General features: G+C 51.9%; 1 protein-coding gene across 2 annotated transcripts in view; it reads left to right on the plus strand.

Annotated features, from left to right (window-relative positions):
- FBXL20 (F-box and leucine rich repeat protein 20) overlaps window positions 1–14,120 on the plus strand; it is a 37,167-nt gene that overhangs the window by 20,607 nt on the left and 2,440 nt on the right. For both annotated transcript variants that reach the window (XM_065699378.1, XM_065699379.1), the window contains exons 4-14: window positions 1,549–1,623; window positions 3,880–3,974; window positions 4,454–4,522; window positions 4,692–4,787; window positions 5,828–5,954; window positions 7,889–7,963; window positions 9,491–9,621; window positions 11,118–11,178; window positions 11,601–11,645; window positions 12,844–12,900; window positions 13,424–13,636. In XM_065699378.1, coding sequence (XP_065555450.1) covers window positions 1,549–1,623; window positions 3,880–3,974; window positions 4,454–4,522; window positions 4,692–4,787; window positions 5,828–5,954; window positions 7,889–7,963; window positions 9,491–9,621; window positions 11,118–11,178; window positions 11,601–11,645; window positions 12,844–12,900; window positions 13,424–13,636 — 1,044 coding nt within the window. The remainder of the gene's footprint in view (window positions 1–1,548; window positions 1,624–3,879; window positions 3,975–4,453; window positions 4,523–4,691; window positions 4,788–5,827; window positions 5,955–7,888; window positions 7,964–9,490; window positions 9,622–11,117; window positions 11,179–11,600; window positions 11,646–12,843; window positions 12,901–13,423; window positions 13,637–14,120) is intronic.

Consider the following 14,120-nt stretch of genomic DNA (forward strand, 5'->3'; position numbering starts at 1 on the left):
AGCGGGTTCCATGCGGAGGGTGTTTGCAGTGGTGTGGTCAGTGCCCTGGCAGTGCTGAGTGACACCTCCAGAGCTGAGCAGTCTGGGTTCAAGCTTGGAGCTCCATTATTCAGAGTGCATAAGAGTGAGAAAACCTGAGCTTACCCATTTCTAACTGCATTAAACCCCTCTGTGTGATGTCCGGGCGTCGCAGTTACCACCCTGTGCTCTCTGAATAACACCAGTCTTGCAGTGAAAGCCCTGCCAGCTGAAATCCCCTGCTCCAGCAGAACAATACGGACCAGAATGGGCTGTCCAAGAGACTTGCCAATGTCAGGCTGTGCTCCCGTTTCTGTCACTTGCTCCTGTTCTTGCACACAATCCACAGGGCATCAGGGAACGCTGTAGTCATGATGTGACACAGCAGCTATTGTAAAGGACTGAAGTACCCGTGCTAGAGCTCCAAAAGGCTGTAGGTAAAGTTCCCTCCATTGCACATTAAAATCTGCAGCCACTGATGCATTTATTCTCTGCTGGAGCTCTTAATTTCTCTCATGGTGCTTAAACCACATCAGCAATGAGATTGAAAATGCAGACATTTTAATGCATGTCTGTCTGTACATGGCTTGCACACCAGCTGCTACGTGGTGATGGAGATGCAGCTTAGTGCGTGTAACAGATGTAGTATAAACACATGCAGATACACATGCGCGTTGGCTGTCATAATGATGGGCTCATGGTTAGGATGAGATCTAGTTGTGCACCTTGATTACATCACGCATACTTCACGTTCTGTGTTGACAGCCTTTTTGATTCGTTAAGGGCAGAATTAGTAACTTTCGGTTCCTGGCTCTCATTTGTAGCATGAACCACGTGCGATTTTGGGTGGTTGTTTAAATAAACCAAAGCAACCTCATAAGGCAGAGGCTGTAAGTCCCGGGTGCAGGGCTCTGGGGTCAGAGCTGGCTGCGTTAGCTGGACAGCTGACAAAGCTCTGAATTCCCTGTCTGTGGAATGTGGCTGTGGAACTGCTTGGAACACCCCTTTCTGCTGGAGGCAAGAGAGGTGTGAGAGGAGGCGACAGCTTCACCCACCACTATGGGACCTGGTCACCAAGGCCCCCATCCCAGCACCACCACCCCTTCTGCACCCTCAGCCTGGCTTCACTTCTTTTGGCAGTGTAGGTACCCGAGATAGGGTCTCCTCATGTCCTGGTATCCTTCACGTTCACGCTGGTCCCACTATAGCATCCCCTAAAGGCTTTGGTTTAGCTGGATTAGAGAGGATTAAATTGCATCCAGGACCATGAAGATGCTGCAGCACTGCCTCCTGTCCTGCCTCAGCATCTTCACCTTGTGTGGGAGCACAGGGACTGGGGCACCATGGGCTTGGAAGAGTGTGCCCCATAGTGGGGGGACTGTTGGCCGAGCAAGAGATGCTCTGATGACTTGGTGCTTTTACATCTGAGACACTGTGTTGGTTCTGAAAGGAGCAAACTGTAACTGAGTCCCCACTGGCATCTTTTTTCCCTATTAACAACACATTTACCTTTCTTTTCCCCCAATAAAGGCATGGAATGTTCTGGCCCTGGATGGCAGCAACTGGCAGCGAATTGACCTGTTTGATTTCCAGAGGGATATTGAGGTATAATTAAGTGACATACAAACCCGTTTTTCTTGTTTAAAATGTAATTACAGCCTAGAATGGATTAATACTCCCAACGTAGCCCTTGTTACCTTCCCTGGAGAGGGAAATCATTCATTTCAGTTCTTCTTAGCTTCAGGGGGACTTTAAAGTCTTGGCAATCCATTCAGCTTTTGAAAATGGACAGGATTCTGTATCTGTACAACGACTTAAAGGTGGTAATAGAAGGGAAGGGCTTTTGTGCGTGCTCTGAGACCAGAAATAAGGAGAACAGTTCCATTCTGGTGGAGAGCTACTGCTCCCATAGAGCAGAATGGAGGCTACTTTTCACTTAGGTGTTAACAGAGCCCTGACTTACAGCAGTAACACTGAATATCTCTTCAAACATGGCCTGAACGTGTCTGTCCTGTCCTGGCTTAGCTTTGTATCAGACATTGATATATATTGATACATGAAAGTGTTTTGGGGGGGATAAGGCCAAAATAGTTCCTAAGAGATGCAGCTTTGGAAAGGCTTTGTTGGAGCTGTTCGAGTCTGTAAAATGGGGGTTGCTCAGCACTGATGGGAATGGATGCTGCTGTGCTGGACTTCAAGTGGAACTTGCACTGGTTAGGAAAAGGGAATGTTCTATCCTCTTTATGACATATTGGAGCAGGGAAATAGGGAGCAGATCATTTTAACTCATAACAGAGGCATAGCCCAGCTGAGGGCTGAAGATTCTCACCCATGGGAAATACACGCGTTATTTGGGGAGGAAATGGTGAAATTCATCTCCTGCTGCTGTACCTGAGCAGCTCAGACCCCCTGCTAAAGGAGGAGGTCTGTGGTACTGCACCTTCAGGGTCTGAGTGGCCTGAGGCTTCTCGGAGGTAGTAAATGGTGGGATTTGCTTGCTAATGAACCCTTGGAAGTTCTGGCTTTCCTTCCATGGAGGCAGAGCAGCGTTACGGATGGAGCCTGGTTCAGGGCTGGAAGAAGCACTGCGAATACAAACGATGCTCTTCTCCTTCACCTGCACTTTTCACATGGGTTTCATGCCTCTTTGTTCCGCCACCTCCCCGTACAGCAAACAGAGGTTCCTGCAGAAGCAGAGGCTGCCCCTTTGGAAACACAACGCTTGGATAGGTTGTACCTAACCTGAAAGCACCTCCAAGGCTGCCTGGTGTCAGCGTGTCCTTTGCTTTAAAGGAATGTCCATCCGCCCATTGAGGTGACCTCTCTCCAGGAACGTGTCCGAATCCCCTAATCCAAGCCTGGGAATTCCAAAGCTTGCCGGAGGAGCTGCAGAACCACACAGACTGGGTCGGGTTTTCCAGCCCTTCCACATGGAGGTGCCCTCAGCCAGGGCAATGCTTCCACAGTGCACTACAGCCACATGTCACCAGAACCTCATCCGGAGATCTCACTGAGCTCCTTCCCCTTTTGATCATGGGGTTATGATGCTTGCTCATTTTCTGGGCTGGAGAAAGGTTATAGAAGACTCTCATCACTGGTATAAGGTCTTAAATGGCAACTGATACCTGAAGAACCAAGGGATGTTCCTGCTCTGTGATGAACAACCATGTAGACAAGGGCAAGAAGTGTTTGAATCTCTGCACACTGATACCAGTATTCTCTCAATGGTTTGGGGGGCTTGGAGCAAGCTGCTCCAGTGGAAGGTGTCCCTGCCCGTGGTAGGGGCTGGAACTGGATGAGCTTTAAGGTCCCTTCCAACCCAAACCAGTGTGTGGTTGTGTGTGTGATTCATTCACAGTGAGCAATAGCTGGGTCAATGCCAGCTTGTCTCCAGAGATGCTCAGTGGTGTCTTTGGAGGCTCCCAGTGATACAGATCTCTTGAACACAGATGTTTGAAGGCCTTTTCCTCTGAGAAGAAGACTCCTGGCCTGGTTCTGCCTCATGTCTCTCTTGAATAGGGCTCATTAAAGCCAGTTATAGTGCATGGACTGTGCTTATTTGCAAGTCTTACTGCCCTGTTGTAGCCAGGGCACTGCTGCTTTCATCTGTGGACGCCCAGGAGCTCCGAACTGGAGGAAGCTCCTCACTCATCAGCCTGCATGGCTTTAGGTGGTCGTTCCTTATCCCTCCATCTTCAGAAGCTGAATAATCCTCCCTCTCCCTGCCCTACGTCCTTATCCTGGCCTCTGTGTTTGTGAGCACTGCTTTCCCTGGAACACCAACCTTGTTAATCCGCAGCATTGGGAGCTCAGTCTGGGGCTGGTGGGGGTTCTCATTGTGCTGCTTTGTGTCTCCAACAGGGCCGGGTGGTTGAGAACATCTCCAAGAGATGTGGGGGTTTCCTGCGGAAGCTCAGCCTGCGCGGCTGCCTGGGAGTGGGAGACAACGCATTGAGGTAGTGGGGTGGCTTCTTCCTGCTCTTAAAGGTGATGGGAAGAGGGATCCCATCTCTGCAGGCTCTGAGGAGCACTTTGGACCTGAGCTCTTTAGCCTGTGTGTCTGACGCCAGCCATCGAGAGCAGTAACTCAGAAGCCTTTTGAATTCATCACTTAACGTTGAAGCCTTTTTAATGCTCATTTCTCATTAAAACCTTTCTAATTTGTCATGGTTTAGCTTCACACCGTAACCGTTTTTCTCAGTGCTCATTAAAACCTTGCCAGCTGCTGCTGCAGGAGCTGGCACTGAGTTTCCAGCCTTTGCCTTAAGACTGGCAGATCCCATTGCAAGGTGTGGGGCAGCATCGATTCTTTCTGTTGTATATTCACTTGCGTTGAGACAAGCTGTATCCATGTTCCTGTTAAAGCAAAGGCCGTAAAACACCTGGAATTGTATTGCCTGAAACCCAGTGTTTTTTCCCTTTTCCTTTCCTCAAGAACATTTGCCCAGAACTGCAGAAACATCGAAGTCCTGAACCTGAACGGCTGCACCAAGATCACCGACGCGTGAGTAAAACTCCTTCTTCTCTCTGCACCCCCTTTTCCATGGGCACCACGCTGGATTCTCCATCGCTGTTTTAAGGGAAGGCCGGTGGGAGGTGATAGAATGCATGTGGTGGGCTGTGTGTGTGTGACGCCGCTGTGGCCTGAGTGTGTCCGGTCTCTTCTCTTGCAGGACGTGTACCAGTCTCAGCAAGTTCTGCTCGAAACTCAGGCACCTTGACTTGGCTTCCTGCACTTCCATAACCAACCTGTCCCTGAAAGCACTCAGGTAGGGGTCAACAACATTGACTCTTGCTGGTGGATCGCAGGGCCACCATTGCCTGTGTCCTGTGTGCCTTGGAGGAGACTGACACAGGCTGAGGTGTAGCTGTGATGTAGAGTTCAGGTGGCCACCAGTGTTCACGTTGTGCCTCCGGGTTTGCTGGGACAGAGGAGGAGGACTCAGTAAACCTGCCCTCAGCCTTGTTCGTGTCCATCCTGATGGCCGTGAGCAGCAGCAGAAGGATTCTGCTCTGTTAAAGCCTTTGGGGCCTGTTTGAGTCCTTTCTGAAATGCTCATTCTTCAGCTTCTTCACTCCAAGTGTGCCCTGGCTGCTTAGCAGCTGTTTAGAGAGCCAGAGGGTGAGCACCAGCATGTGGCTCTCTTGTTGAACTGCTTAGGAGACACAGAACTGCTTCAGTCTGCTCAGGGGAATGGCCAAGTAATGTAGGAAAGGAAGGGACAGGCAGGCATTGGTGGGAAGATACTGGGATGGGAAAAGAGGCAGGAAAACCCCACTGAAGGTAGTAATAGAGGCCAAGCTATTAAAAAATACTACTTAAAAATTCAATATAACGTAATACATTAAGATTTATTAATAAGAGAATAAAAGAAGATACAGGGAAGCCGTATCACAGAAAAAAAACACTGGAAAGTGAATGTAGACACCAGAAGAAAACAGATTTGGAAGAGAAGTGAATGATCCCGTTCTTTTTGAGCCTGTTTTCCCCTTCCCTCGAGCATCTTCCTCCTCATCCCCCTTTTCCCAAGGTCACATTTGTGCTGCAGCTCTCTCAGGTGGATGGTGCCATGTTCCTGCTTACACATTGACTGTTCCTCCTCCTGGCAGCTCTTTGCAGATGCAGTGTTACACCTGGGCAGAAATGAGCCCTAGACTGGGTTGGGTTGAGGGTGCTTTGGTTGTATTTGGGTCCAGAAAGCCTTCAGTGTGTGTCCTGGTGTAGGAGCTGGGGGGGGTGTCCAGAATGGGATCACTCAGCAGGATTTCTTTCCAAAGCAAACCCAAGCTTTTCCTTTCCCTCCCAAAGCGAGGGTTGCCCGTTGCTGGAACAGCTGAACATCTCCTGGTGTGACCAAGTGACCAAGGATGGCATCCAGGCCCTGGTGAGAGGCTGCGGAGGACTCAAAGCCCTGTTCCTGAAAGGCTGCACACAGGTACTGCCCTAGAGAGCGAATAACAGCTCCCTTCTGCTCTCCCTGGAAGTGTGGGGATGAAGGAGTTGGGGTTTTCCCATTTGCTGGAATGACTCTGTTGGAGATTAACTGCTTTTAGTGAGATTCTTTAATAGCTCTGAGCTCAGGGTGAGTAATGGGACAGGGAACAAATTGCTGTAGAATCATTCTTCTTTCTTCCCCACTGGCGACACATTGAGGAAACCTTGCTTCCAAAGGAGATAACTTTATTATTCATGGCTGCACCCATCCATTTCTGAGGGCTCAGCTGTTAGAAGGCATGCCAGAGCTTTGCTCTGAGCTGGTGATGGGATCTCCTCTGCGTGGCCTTTGGATCCTGTACTTAGTCCAAGTGAATCGCTGTGCATGTGCCTCCTTGCAAAGACATCTCTGCAGCAGTCAGGAACACGCTGCTGCTTCAAGTACATCGTAGAGCTCTTGAGCTATAACTGTGCTTTGAAGAGGCTGCAGAGACTGTGGTAGTTGTGCTTTGGGATATGTAAATGTAAATGGAAATTGGGATATGGTGAAAGGGGATTTTGCCCCCTTGTACTTTCTGTTACTTTGACTGATTTCCTTTAATCTTGCTTTGCTGTCTTAGCTCCATGTGTTAAATACTTCCCTGTATTGCAGCTTTACTAAGGAGTTACAAGGAGGAGCATGGAGATGCTCTAAGCCTGGAGCAGCTCTGCTCTGGAGCCAGGCTGAGAGAGCTGGGCTGGGGCAGCCTGGACAAGAGAAGGCTCCTGAAGGGGAGACCTGAGAGCAGCTCCAGGGCCTAAAGGGGCTGCAGGGAACCTGGAGAGGGGCTTGGGACAAGGGCCTGTAGGGACAGGCCAAGGAGGACATGGGCTGGGGTCTTTTTAATGCAGGCTGATGAGCAGGAAAGGAGCAAACACGTATCTGAGAATCTTGTCCTTGAAAAAGGAGGGTAAATCTGAGCCTGCAGGACTTGAAACCGTGACCCAGAGACTCCCAAGGGTTTAAGAGCCTCAAGGTAGACCTGGAAAATGATTTCTGATTACCTGCCCATTGGCTCGGATCTGGGGTTGGGGCTTCCTTAAGCCCGAGTCCATCAGTGCCCTTTTCCTCTGCTGTGTGTAGATACGCAGCGCTAGGTTCTGATGGTACAAAAAGCATATTTTCCCCTGTTTCTGGCCACCAGAAGTCCTGCAAGCTGCTGCTAAGCAAAGCAATACCACACTGCTGATGGGCACAAAGCACTCATACCCAAGGCAGCCCAGCTGGAACGGCTAGAGTCAGTGGTTCTTCCAAATGGATGCTGCTGTTGGGGGTTCAATACATGAGATGGGTTTACATCACCTTAGAATATATATCTATATAATACACTACGTGGCTGTAAAAATGACTTGATTAAAGGTACAATCTCAGGCTCTTCCGAGGATTCAGGTCACAGGAACAGCTTGAGTTTCTAGTATTTATGGAGTCGTGAGTAATATTGATGGCAATACATCCTTGTTATCAGTTACTTGCCATCTGCTCTTAGAGATGTAGGAACAGCAGCTTTTTTTTATCAGCAGGAAGCAACCTGGACATGTTTGTGCTCCTCACATCAAAATAAGGCTCTCTCTGGGTCCCACTGTTGCAGTATAAAGGTGGTGGCACTTCCAGGCCCTCCCTAGGGAAGCATTTCCTTCATCCCCTGATTTCACTGCTGGCTTTGTTACATCTGTGTTTGATCAGCTCAGCCCCTCTTGAATCAGTAACTTAGTGTTGGGGGTCTTTGAACCCTGCTCCTGTGGTGCTTAAAAGCCATGGGGGGGGGTGTGTGGAGGCAGCAGTGCACTGCCCTTCTGCCCCATGGGTATCCAAACCGTAGATGCTTTATTATCCCCCAAGCTTTATCGCTTCAAGTATGAACACGTTGCTTCAGTCTCTGATTCTTTCCTTTGCAGCTCGAGGACGAAGCTCTGAAGTACATTGGTGCCCATTGTCCTGAACTGGTCACTTTAAACCTTCAAACGTGCTTAGTAAGTAAAGCTTCCTGTGATGTCCCCACGCAGCCCCAGCATTGTGCTGGTAGAGGCCATCTCTAAGCAGAACCCTGCAGAATGTGCTCCATCCCAGGAGCATCAGCACCAGCGCAGGCAGGGAAACGGGGAATTTACGAGGCTTTGCAAAGCAATGGATGAAACCCAGCTTGTTGGGAGCATTCAGTAACGTTGAATAAGCCCCCAGAGCAGTGTCACAGCGCTGGCTTTGTCACGGTTGTTTTGTCTCTTTGCCCTGCCTCATTTGCAGGAGGAGCTGGAAAAATCCTTTCCATTGGCTTGGAGTGCTTGGATGCTGCTCTGGGCCCACAGCTCCTCCGGCCTCTTCATAAAGCTCAACCAAGAAGTGCACTTTCCCTGCCCAAAAGGGCTCACGAGTGGTTATTCTGCAGTGCCAAAAATGTCTATTTCTGCCAAAAAATGTCTATTTCTGCCAAAAAATGTCTATTTCTGCCAAAAAAGAACCTGGAACGGGCTCTTTGCACACACAAACTGCAGCCAGGGCGATGCAGGCGGTAACCTTTGGGGATGCAGGGCTGTTCTTGCCCAGTCCTGTTGAAGGAGCAGCTTTAGCAGTTACGAGACTGGTGCCCACCCGTGAGACTGGGGCTGAGCTGTTAGCACGTTCCAGACCCGTGTCTGGGATCTTGGGAAGAGGCAAATGGGAAGAAAGGAGGAGAAAACTGATCAGGTTCTGGATCTCCTTACCTGAAAACACCAAGTTCTGCTCAGTTTCTACTTCTCACTCCAGAGCTTGGGTTTACCAGCCCAGAGACCTGCTGTTAAAAGAAGCAGTGCTAGTCCCAAAAGTTGGTGTTTTCCTGTGGAAATTGGGTCTGGCTGCCTCTGAAAGCCCAATGAGGTTTAACCCGGTCCTCAGCATGCACAGCCTCCGTCCCCCCTTATCCCTTTTCCCTTATCCCACTGCCTGTGTCGCTCTCCTGCCACACAGACTCCCAGCCCCACACAAGGAAGAGCACATCTGGAGCAGCTCTGCGCCCTGTTGCCATCCCATTGCAGAGCACATGGGGCTGGATGGACCCTGTGTGCCTGGGGATGCTGCAGGTCGATGGAGCTGCTGTGCCGCAGTGGAATTCAATGGGATTTTGGCTGTAAGCCTGTCTCTTCCAGCTCAGGTTTTGGTCCCAAACCACTGACGTGTAGTTTTACAAGGGCTGTGAAAACAACCTGTAGCTCATTTTGGGGTTAACTCTGCCTGTTGGGTGAGTCTGGACCTGCTGTTACCTTGCCTCTCCTTCCGCTCGGAAACACTTCCATGCGTGTGGAATCAGTGCCCCACTGTTCACAAGCCACTTCAGCGTGGCTCACCCTGCGTCAGCTGCTCCGGTGAAATAGCTGCATGCATTTGGGGGTTGAAAGAAGCGTAACTCGGCCTCGGGGACGTGCCTGGTTGGAAGCCTGGTTGGAAGCAGGAGCACAAGCAGCGCCTTTGCACCTCCACCTACGTTGTTATGGCTTGTGATGTTGTTATTGTTTTTCTTGTAGCAAATAACAGATGATGGTCTCATTACAATATGCAGAGGATGCCACAAGTTGCAATCCTTGTGTGCTTCAGGCTGCTCTAACATTACAGATGCCATCCTGAACGCCCTGGGACAGAACTGCCCAAGGCTTAGGTGAGTTCGCAGCACGGAGTTAACGCCAGCGCCGGCCACCTTGGTGACGTGGTCGTGTTGTGGTTGAGCCTGTTTAGACACCGAAATCCTCTCTAAAAGGGCTCTTTGGCTCACTGAGCTTTCTCCAGGTGTTTGCTAGGGAGGGGGGGCGGATCATGGATGTACCCAAACCCCTCCTGTAGGTAAAGCAGTGGTAAGAGAGCTCCGTGCCGTGCTGACGTGTGTTCCGATAGCAGCAGGCTCCTTCTGCACCGCGGTGCTTTTGTTCCCTGATGGAAACCGCTTGAGGTTAGGTGGCTGTTGTACTGAGAGCTGAAAGCACACTGGAACTGCACCGCTTCCTCCTGCCGTGTGGTGCTAACAGGTTTTCCAGGGATGGTTGCAGGTGGAATCTGTGCAAACCCGCTCTGCTTGACAGAGCAGGGCTCCCAGCAGCAGCTCTGCAGGTGCTTGCTTCCTTCTGTGTTATCTTTTAAGACTCTCTTTCTATTAGGACCAGTTTCTGCAGGAGGACTTCACTATAATGCAGCAAATGCCCAGGTGCAGAAAGAAGAGAGAGTTTTATTCTCTGACATCCCTAAGAGCTGAGGGGCTGCATTAAATGGCACAGGGGAAGCAAAGCACAGCTGCGTTCTGTGCTAGCCCATTTAAAGCATTACGGGTACAAATGCATGGAAACCAGTGTCAGAAGAGGAAGGTAAAGCATCATTTCAGTTCCAAATGGTTTCTGTGTTCCTGTTCAGCTGCAGCTTTACAGTGTTAAGCTCCATAGAGTAAAATCCATAATGCACTTTAGGGAAGTTGGCTTCTTTTCCTGTAGAGGTGGGTAAATGTGGTACCACTGTGGAGACCTCAGCAGTGTCTGCCAGCAAGCTTCTCTCTTGTCACAGCAGCAAATGGTTCACCTCTTAAGACTTCAAACCTCTCTATCATGGTATTAAATACTCTCTAGGGCTCATCTCTCAGGTGGTTGTGTTTTACACCACCTTTAGTTGCGTTTTACACCCTTTTCATGGTGACATCCCCGCTTTGGGAATGGCTTTAACCTGCCCAAGATGAGCTCTTAGGCAGAAGCTCTTCCCTGTGAGGGTGCTGAGGCGCTGGCACAGGGTGCCCAGAGAAGCTGTGGCTGCCCCATCCCTGGCAGTGCTCAAGGCCAGGTTGGACACAGGGGCTTGGAGCAAGCTGCTCCAGTGGAAGGGGTCCCTGGAGCTGGGTGAGCTTTAAGCTCCCTTCATCCCAACCCTCTCTGGGGTTCGGTGGTCTCCCAGGTCAGCCCTCCCTGCCCCGGCATTCCCTTGGGGCCTGACTCCCTGGTCTCCCTCCCTGTGGCCTGCCCTCAGGTACGGAGGGTGGCTGCTCTGTGCGCATTGATCCTCCCAGGGAGCAGAGCCTAAAGCGGGTCAGAACCTCCCTGGGGTGCTGGAAGCTTGCCCTGAAACGCTCTGCAAAGGCAAATGACTGCACCGTGGTGACTGTCAACTCTTTCTGTGCAGAATATTAGAAGTCGCGAGGTGCTCCCAGCTAACAGATGTGGGCTTTACCACCCTAGCTAGGGTAAGTGCTCCTTCCCCGGGCTCTTTGCTTGCTTTTCGTGATGGATGTGAACAATCCGTGCCTTTCTCTTGACTGCGCCACCAAACGGAGGCCGTTTGCGACCTTTGCCGTCGCCCTGAGCATCCCATAGGCAATGGGAAACACTTGGAGGTGAAAAGCTCAGTGTTCGATTTGCTGGGGTAACCGGGGGTGTGCACAAGCGACCCTAAGTTTAACCGCTCTTATTCGCTAGGGCTAGAACACCCCTGTGCCTTTACGTGCTCCTTCGCTCTACGTGCTGCTGGGCATAGGGAAGCAGCACCGTGATGTTCCTGGAGAGCACCTCGCGGGCCGGATCAGAGCTGCGCTGTTGTGGTTGCGTTACCGTTTCCTGCCCGAGCTCTGCCCTCACTTTGTGTGTTTGCTCTTCTCTTTGTTCCTAGAACTGCCACGAGCTTGAAAAGATGGACCTGGAAGAGTGCGTCCAGGTAGGAGCTGCCAGCCTTGGCTCTTCCTCCTTTAGCGCACTCACAGCTGCGCGGCAAGAGGGGGACAGAGCCGGGAGATGGGCTCCGAAGGAGGACTGGATTGCAGATCCTGAGCAGGAAAACTGGATGTATTTAGGATCAGACAGTGTTAGTTCTGGGGCTTGAGCCTTTGTTCATCTCTCGGTATCAGTTAGTGGCAAATTTCATTATCAATATCAAATAACAACCACAATAGCGCTTGCATAGTGATGGGGTGATAGAAGCGTGGCCCTCGCCACAAGATGAAGCCGCAGAGCAAGGTCTTTCTGCACGAGGCAGGAGCAGGTTTGTGCTCCATGTACTGCTGAGTACATGAACATGAAGTTCCCTGTGTGCGGAAAGGACGCTTTGAGCAGTGAGGATGTTGGAGGGGGACATGGCACCGGCTTGGAATGGAGCGGGGCTGCCCGTGCTACCAAGGCAGTGGGGTGACATGGGGTGCCATCCATCCCTGTCCCTGCTCCTGTGCTGCAGTGGTCTCTGCGTGGCCATAGGGCGCAGGTGTGTTCTGGAGGGCACGGGCCATACGCAGGTAACTGCTCCCAGGGAGCACCAACAGGGAAAAGAGCTGGATTGCCTCGAGGTCCCAGTTAAAGCCTCTGACCCTGAGGATGGGTTTGAAAGGGATTCTGCGATACAAGCAGCGGGGTTTGCTTCCTGCCGTGGGGGCAGCACGAGCCCAGCATCCCGGCCTTCCCGATGGGCACGGGGCAGAAACGGAGGCGATCACGGGGGGAAGCGGCGCTGGTCCAGGCAGGAGCTGCTTTGAAGTGAACCCGGAAAAGGGAGAGGAAGAATCGGGCTCGGAACAAAGGCGGCCCAGGCAGTTCCCCTCCGAAGGCTCGCAGCAGGGAGCCGTTGTGTTGAGCCTCTCTTCCTGAGGGATACAGGGCAACAATGGGGCAGTGCACCAGGGCTCTTGGAATGGGATGGAGCTCTGCTCACTTGCTTCACTGAGCTTATGCCATGAGAGCTGCTTAAGGAAGTTCAGGAAAACCTGAGGCGATTCCTGTAAGGGAGGGGAAGAACCTGGAACTGGGGCTCAGGACCGGGGAACTCTGCCATGGATTAGGCCAACTTTGCAGCGTTCCTCTCATAGGAGGGGAGAAGGCCTTGAGCAAAGCACCCAGTGTGACAAGGGCTTTCTCCTCTTTTCCAGATAACAGACAGCACGCTAATCCAGCTTTCCATACACTGTCCACGGCTTCAGGTTCTGGTGAGTGTTCCAAGGGAGAATTCCAGCGGGTTTTGTGCTACAAAGAGAAGGATTTGAAGTGCAGCCTATGGGGATTTGTCTCTTTGCCTTCACGGATGTGCTTTGAAGGCTTTGGAAGAGTTCAGCTGGAAACTTGACCCAAAGAACCTCTTGTCCCTCCTCTGTATCCATAGGAGAGGAGACTGCAGCTCTTCCCACCTGTACTGGGGAGCTGAGGCCTGGCTCTGGAAAGCAACATTCCTCTAGGTTGGAACATGGGGGGGTTCAGGCTCAGCGTGCCCTGTGTGATGCTGCGAGGGCTGGAGCAGCTCTGCTCTGGAGCCAGGCTGAGGGAGCTGGGCTGGGGCAGCCTGGACAAGAGAAGGCTCCTGAAGGGGAGACCTGAGAGCAGCTCCAGGGCCTAAAGGGGCTGCAGGGAACCTGGAGAGGGGCTTGGGACAAGGGCCTGTAGGGCCAGGCCAAGGGGAATGGCTTGAACCTGCCCGAGGGGAGGTTGGGTTCACCCTGGCTGTGTTGGCTGCAGAGCTTGTCCCACTGCGAGCTCATCACGGACGATGGGATCCGGCACTTGGGCAACGGCGCCTGCGCCCACGACCGCTTGGAAGTGATCGAGCTGGACAACTGCCCCTTGATCACGGACGCCTCCCTGGAGCACCTGAAGAGCTGCCACAGCTTGGAGAGGATAGAGCTGTACGACTGCCAGCAGATCACCCGCGCCGGCATCAAGAGACTCAGGGTGAGGAGCAGAGCGTCAGCGGGAGGAGGCAGGGTTGAGGACCAGCAGCCGGTGGTGCAGTGGCTGTTGGGCACTCACAGGCTTGGCTTGGCTGATAGGGAAGAGGTTGTTGCTGTGTCCGCTGAGTAGGAGTGGTCGTTACAAGCGGGCACTGCTCTTCCAAGCGGGACAGAGAGCTTGCATCGCACCAGGGGCACCTCCTGTCCACTGCCTCCTATCCTCAGTGCAGGTTGCGATGCTCTTCGTTGGCCCTTCCTATATAAATAACAGGGATAATCCTGTGCTAGAGGTACAGGGGCTCAAGTGGGACAGAGCCAGGGTGCTCTGTCAGGAACCTAAAGCCCCCCATGTCCCAGTGCTCCCCTCCTCGGTCTGTATCTTGAGCTGAGAGGATGCTGAGGCGCTGGCACAGAGAAGCTGGGGCTGCCCCATCCCTGGCAGTGCTCAAGGCCAGGTTGGACACAGGGGCTTGGAGCAAGCTGCT

Source organism: Lathamus discolor, chromosome 20 (genome assembly GCF_037157495.1).
Source record: "Lathamus discolor isolate bLatDis1 chromosome 20, bLatDis1.hap1, whole genome shotgun sequence".
In the NCBI taxonomy this organism is placed as follows: Eukaryota; Metazoa; Chordata; class Aves; order Psittaciformes; family Psittacidae; genus Lathamus; species Lathamus discolor.